This window comes from Dipodomys merriami, unplaced genomic scaffold, assembly GCF_024711535.1.
Source record: "Dipodomys merriami isolate MVZ:Mamm:240054 unplaced genomic scaffold, mDipMer1.0.p SCAF_34, whole genome shotgun sequence".
Taxonomy (NCBI): Eukaryota; Metazoa; Chordata; class Mammalia; order Rodentia; family Heteromyidae; genus Dipodomys; species Dipodomys merriami.
The window spans coordinates 2426750-2434058 of NW_027204937.1; the positions used below are offsets into that span (position 1 = coordinate 2426750).

At 42.8% G+C, this 7309-nt stretch overlaps 1 protein-coding gene across 2 annotated transcripts in view; it reads right to left on the reverse strand.

The window, feature by feature from the left end:
- Fyb2 (FYN binding protein 2) overlaps window positions 1–7071 on the reverse strand; it is a 94768-nt gene extending 87697 nt beyond the window's left edge. For both annotated transcript variants that reach the window (XM_069987139.1, XM_069987138.1), the window contains exon 1: window positions 6709–7071. In XM_069987139.1, coding sequence (XP_069843240.1) covers window positions 6709–6717 — 9 coding nt within the window. In that variant the 5' untranslated portion in view covers window positions 6718–7071. The remainder of the gene's footprint in view (window positions 1–6708) is intronic.
- Between the last annotated feature and the right edge of the window lie 238 nt (window positions 7072–7309).

Below are 7309 nucleotides of genomic sequence, written 5' to 3' on the forward strand. Positions count from 1 at the left end.
AAGGACAAAGCCCTGGACTAGAATTCAAGTCCCAGGACTGGCAAAAAAAAATAAAGAAAAAGAAAAAGAAAAAAAGAAAAAGAACCAGTCTTTTTCCTGTCAGTAACAATCTATATAATTTTGGACGAGCCTTTGGAGAGTTCACCTTGCTGAGTAAGGTGGTTCATGTTTGTAATCCTAGACTCAGGAGGCTAAGGCAGAAGGATCTCAAGTTTGAAGCCAGTCTGGGGTATAGGAGACCTTGTCTCTAAAAACAAAAACAAAATAGCCTTCATCTATGAGATGAGCAGAGCCAGTAAGTCTGCAGTTATCACTTTGCTGATGTTCAAAGATTTCATGCCTCATCTCAAAGAAGAATTTTCTGGCTCCTGAAGGAGTTAAAGAAGATGAATGTTGACTACCGTGTTTCCTGGTAAACACATATCTTCACTCCAAATGGAACTTAACATCATGGTTCAAAGTCCCTTAGATGTCTCCGAATAATGAACTCACCAAGCAATACTGAACACTGAATCCCTTTAACTCCAATAACTAGTTCAAATCCTGGATCCTTGAATTTTAGACAATAACATGTGACCCCTAAAGGACCTGTTTCCTGATCTGTATAGCGGGGATAATATCTTTCCCATGGAGTTTGTGAAGTTTGAATGAAGTCATGCATCCAGTTAAAGGGACTGGAAGAGAATGTTCCACAAATGTAATCTCACTTCCTAAAAATGATTATGTAATAAAATAATCACTAAACAAGAGACCATGGTGGATGCAGAAGGAACATAAGAGCACAGATCTGGTTAGCATATTCTTGTTCTTGGTGCCAGTACTGGGGCTTGAATTCAGGGCCTGGTTACTCTCCCTTTTTCCCCTCAAGGCTAGCTTTTCTCCTCAAGGTTAGCTCTCTACCAGTTGAGTAACTGCTCTAATTACAGCCTTTTTTGTGGTTAATTGGAGATAAGCAACTCACAGACTTTCCTACCCAGGCTGACTTCAAACTGGGTCTTTAGGTCTCAGCCTCCTGAGTAACTAGGATTACTTGTGAGAGCCACCAGGGCCCATCTAGGTATTCATCATGTAAGTGAAGAGAGGCAGATATTAGGATCCCGGTCTATATAACATGAAAATCAGAATCAAGGCAGAAAACTCACATAGGTTGTGTACCCATTATTGAAATACTTCAAAGTAGTAACATTTTAGATCCCTCTGGATTCCAGCATATATAACCATGATCACCCTGGGGATGAGTCCCAAGTCTAAACACAAATTCACTTATTTTATATATTCCTTACACACATAGTCAAAAGATGACCTAATTTTACCACTATAAATAACTCTAGGCATGAAGCAAATTTCAATGGTGTGGAAGTTTCTACTTATGGAGTCCTGTAAGTGCTCAAGTTTTCTGATTTTAGAGCATTCCAGATTTTGATTTTTTTGATTTAGGAGCATTCAGCCTATGCCATTTTTTTTTTCCTACCAGGTCCACCACCCACCTCAAAAGATGTAAGCATGTGAGCTTAGGAGTGCATGGGAATTTGTGGTGCCAGCTGCTTTTTATTAGATATTTAATTTCATTATTTAAACCTTCATTCATAGAGAGGAAAGAAACCCAGGCTCATCAAGGTAAAATACTTTTTGCCTAAGGGCACATAGGGCATGCTTGCTAGAGAGGAAAGTTGACAGAGGTACTGAGATTCCTCAGTCCAAACCCTCCTATCAGAAATATGACTGACTCAAGTGGTAGAGCTCTAGCCTAGAGTGGGAAAGTTAGGTCAGTTCAAGCCCCATTACCAATACACCAAAACAAAACAAAACAATCTCAAGAAACAACAACAACAACAAACATGAAAAAACTCAAAATACAGTGGACTTTTGGCTGCGTTTTGAAGGTACTCTGTTTTTATATATCAGCTCTCAAATTGTTAGAAACTTTCCCCAACATTTTTTTGCCTTCTCTTTCTCATGCCTGGTCACACACTGATCTTTGTGATAAGCTATTGGTTAGTTCATGAGTATTGAAGATGGCTTAAATTCTAGTGTCAACTCTGTCACAAATTTTGGATTGGAGATTTTTTTCTTCTTTTTTTTTGCAGGTCTTAGGGCTTGAATTCTGGGCCTGGGCTCTGTCCCTGAGCTTGCTTTACTTTGCTTACGGTGAGTGCTCTACCACTTGGAACCACTTTGAGCTACCGAATCACTTTTAGCTTTTTTGAGTAGTCTATTGGCGATAAGAATCTCATAGACTTGTCTGCCTGTGGTGGCTTTAAACCATGATCCTCAGATCTCAGCCTCCTGTCAGTGTGAGCCACTGGCACCTGACTTGAATTGGAGAATTTTGGTAGCAACAACTATGAACATTAGTATAGGATTTTATTTCTAATAGTATGTTAAAATGTGTAACCCATGGAAATCTTTTTTTTTTGGGGGGGGGTCCAGTGGTGGGGCCTGAACTCTGGGCCTGGACGCTGTCCCTCAGCTCTTCAGCTCAAGGCTAGTGCTCTACCACTTGAGCCACAGCACCACTTCCGGCTTTTTTTTTCTTTTTGCTTATGTGGTGCTGAGGGATCGAACCCAGGGCCTCAGGCATGCAAGGCAAGTGCTCTACCACTGAGCCACCTTCCCAGGCCCCTATGGAAATCTTTATAGAGAAAATCAGCAAATAGCTATTATTAGACAAACACAGAGAAGAGAACTAAGGTCAGAAAACATAAGTAACGAGAGAGCAAGTGGTTGGTAGTTGTCTCCAATCAGTTCTTCTGGTTTAAAAACCTTTATCCAGGTGCTGGGAAGGTGGCTCAATGGTAGAGTGCTTGCCTCGCATTCACAAGGCCCTGGGTTTGATTCCTCAGCACCACATAAGCAGAAAAGGCCAGAAGTGGCACTGTGGCTCAAGTGGTAGAGTGCTAGCATTGAGCTGAAGGGCTGAGGGACAGCGCCCAGGCCCAAAGTTCAGGCCCCACAACTGACCAAAAATAAAACAAAAACAAAACAACAACAACAACAACAACAAATACCTTTATCCATCTACTCTCATGACAAAGAGGCCCAAAGCTATGGTTAAGGATGGAGATCTAGAATTAATGCATCTGAGTTTGTATCTGATTCTATCTATCTATAAAGAAGATTGAGATACTAACTTGTTTAATTAATTCTAAAGCACATTTTATGCAACTTATATGCATTTAATAACTCCTAGCAAAGTGTTGTCTTATTTTAAAATGATGTTTTAAAAATACCTCCAGGAAACAGGACACTGGTGGCTCATGCCTGTAATCCTATCTACTCAGGAGGTTGAGATCTGATGATTGTGGTTCAAAGCCAGCCCAGGCAGGAAACTCTGTGAGACTGCTTATCTCCATAAAAATACTCAAAAAAGCCAGAAGTGGTGCTGTGGCTTAAAGTGGCAGAGCATTAGCCTTGAGTGAAAAAGCTCAAGGATGGTACCTAGGCCCACAGTTCAAGCCCCAGGACTAGGGAAAAATAAATAAATCCTTCCCGGAGTTTCTTCTTTGAGATTTTACAGATAGGAAACAAATCTGAGAAGTCGGTAACCAGGGAAGAACAGCCTGCCTGATTCCAACATCGTTTCTGTCTCCTTCCCATGCAGCACACCTCCTCAAATGATTTCTCTAAAGAGCTAAGCAACGCTGTTGTTTGTGGAGAGTTAAAATGGCAACAGGATACAAAAACCCCTATCCCCAAGCTTGGTTGTATGAGGGGGTGGTTGGGTAACTCCATTGACCATTTGCATACTTTTCCTTAATTTGCTAAGGGTCTCACATTCCTTTATGATGACAAAGTAGCCTAGGATGACTACAAGGAGAGAAATTTCTTGTCTTCTGGTGTTGGAAACAGGAAGTGAAGACCTGTGGGTGGGCAGAATTAGTTCTCTTCTGAAGACCTACAGGGAGGAATCTATGGGCTCTGCTCCAGTGCCTCCTCCCAGGTTGTGGAAGGTGTTGCTCACAACTGCTTCTCTACCAGTGTCTTGTGTGTATCTCCATGCTCAAATTCTCCCTTTCTATGAGGAGATAGTCATGTTGGACTAAAACCTATTCTAACAGCCTCCCTTCAACCTGGTTCTTCTGTAAGGATCCATCAAAGAAGATAATACCCCCAAATAAAGTCACATTCTGAAACTCTAGGGGTTTAGGGCCTCAACACTGAATTCTGGAGCAGGAGGAGATCCCACACAAACATAGCAGACTATCTGTTATTACTGTAAGGTATTACTGTGTCAGTCTGCAGTTAACTGCCCTTGGAGCTCACTGGGCTGTTGCAGGTTCTTTATATGTATTAATGTATTTAAACCTCAGCTGAATGCTAAGAGGTAGATATTATTTTCTCTCCTTTACAAATGAGGTACCTGGGGCATAGAGAAATTAAGTAACTTGCTCAAAGTCAGGCAGCTAGTTTTCTGCAGAGCCAGAAATTTAAATCAGTCAGGCTGCCTCTGAGACTTCTTTTTTAAGTACAAGGCTTCGGTGCCTCTTTGAATAAGACATATTCTTGGCTCTCTGAGACCACATAGTCCAATTCTGGGTCTATTCAGTGTCTGCAGTCTTGCAAGGTAAGGAAAGACCAATTGTAGCCATTTTGCTGATCCTTGAACATACTAGGTATCTTCTGCTTATGGGCTTTTACAACTGCTTTTCTCTGTAGAATTTTCTGTCCTAAGAGTCATTTAAACAACTTCCTGACTTCATTGGCGTTTCTGTTCAAGTGCCTCTTTATAGTGATATTTTTCTTGTTTCCTTCTCTCTTATTATTTTTTGTGTGTGTGCTAGTACTAGGGCTTGAACTCAGGGACTCATGTTTTGGGCTTGGCTTTTCCCCTTAAGGCTAGCACTCTACCACTTGAGCCAAACCTCTACTTCTGGCTTTTGGGTGGTTAATTGGAGATAAAAGTCTAACAGACTTTCCTGCCTGAACTGGCTTCAAATCCAAATCATCAGATCTCAGCCTCTGCAGTAAAATTTAAAGCATGAGACACCAGTGCCCAGCAGGGGACAGCTTCTCTGGATGCTTCAGCATCCCGCACCCCCTCCCTGCTTTGTATATCCACCCTGCAATCATACCATTTGACACTTAGGTGAGCTTTGCTTCTCTCTTTCTCCTCTCCCACTAGATCATAAGCAAGTATTTTTACCTGTTTCGTTCCTTGCTGTATTTACATCACCTAAAACAGGACCTGACCACATAGAGTGTGAGTGTATATGTATATATATATATATATATATATATATATATATATATATATATATATGTATGTATATATATATGTATATATATACACACATGTATATATGGATACAAACCTATGCATGGATACATGATTTATAAGTATTTTAAATTTGCATATTTATTGGTTCATTAGGCATTCATATTTATGAATAAATAATTCCATATGCATGGGATATTTAGTTGGCTTTCCAAAAATTAGAATCCTTCTTCTGACATGAGAAACTATCCCTCAACTCATTTTTCTTCTATCTGAGCAGTAAACATTGTGTAATATTAGCTTAGTCCATAAAACTTTTACTAGGTAGTAAGTATGCCCTTCTGTACCTTTTTCTCTAAACTCCAAATATTTTACCTGCTCTCCTGCCACCACCCTTGCTGGCCCTGCTTCGTTTGGAATTGCTACTCAATCTCCATTACTGACAAGCCTGAGTACCTGCCCAGCTCTGCTGGGTAGACACTTAGTTGAATGACATTAAGCCAGGCTAACTTGAACCACAGTTCTACTAATTGCTTTTTGCTGGTTAATTGAAGATAAGGGTCTCATGGACTTTCATACCCAATCCAGCTTTGAACTATGATCTTCAGATCTTAGCCTCCTGAGTAGTTAGGCTGACAGGCATGAGCCACTGGCTTTGGTTTTTGGCTTTGGTTCGGGCTGGCCTCAAATTCATCATCTTCCTAGCTGAGCCTCCAGAGTGTTGAGATTACAACACCACGCTGAGATCAGGTCATCTCTATTTTTTTTTTTGGGGGGTCTGGTCATGGGGCCTGAACTCTGGGCCTGGGCGCTGTCCCTCAGCTCTTCAGCTCAAGGCTAGCGCTCTACCACCTGAGCCACAGCGCCACTTCCGGCTTTTTTCTTTTTGCTTACGTGGTGCTGAGGAATCAAACCCAGGGCCTCAGGCATGCAAGGCAAGCACTGTACCACTGAGCCACCTTCCCAGCCCGGTCACCTCTATTTTTACAGGCACCTCTCATCTCATCAAGCACCTATTCTAGTATAACCTTATTGTACAAATGAGGAATCCAGGATTCAGGAGCACAGATGGGCTTTTCTCAGGCCATACAAATAGTAAGGATCAGAGACCAGTCTAAAGCCACAAGAGAGCTCTGAATGGCCTCTTTTTTCCCTGCTCCCAGACCTGGAGGCCCATGATGACCAACAGACACAATCCAGCAGGGGCAAGCACACAGAGGTGACAAGACGCTTGCATAGTGCCCGGGAGGGGAGTATAGACACTACCCGTTTGTCAAGTACAGCTAGAACTCCTGCAGTGTCCTTCTCAGTGGCTCTCTAGTTCTCATGCTCCAAAGGGGTTTAGGACACAGCACAGCCCTCTTTACTCCCATCTCCCTTGAATAAGTCTCAAACCACAATACTTTTACCCAGGGATCCCTCCCCAGGGAGGAACGAAATCCAATCTGGCAAGGAAGGACACCAGAAACTCACGTGCAAATCAAGTTCCTTACCTCTTCCATGGCTTTCCTGGGAGGTAGGGTCTGGGACACAAACCAAGCTTGCTTGTGAGCTGGATCAATAGGGTGTTTGTGTCTGCCTTTACCTGCTAGGGAGCAGTCACTTCTCCAGGTGCTGTATACAACTGAACCCAAGCTCTTCACCTGCTCCACCTGGGTTTAGGCCCCTCCCATACTGCTGACTGAGCACCACAGGCTGGCTTCCATCCCCTCAGTTCCGCCAGCTGCGATGGGGGCTGGGGAAAGTCTGTTCAGGTTTGCCTTGTAGCTCTTTCCAACTGCTCCCGAACTGGTCTGACCGTCACAGTCGCTGTCACAATCACGCTCTCGCTCTTTCTCTATCCAGGAGTCTGACTCTTTGTCTCTATCCTGCCCTGTCCTACCCCATTCTGGGGAATTGCTCAGGAAGAGAGCACGTCTTACCCCTTTAGTTAGTGAGGAAGTCTCAGGAAGGGACACAGGGACAGACACCTGGATCTCTGCTAGTAATAGCCTCAGGCCTAACTCCACCCCTCCTAATGCTACTTAATTTCACAAAATACTTTCTTTCCCTTCGTGAAGGGAGCCAAAGTCCAAATAGGCGGAAGTGTGGCTC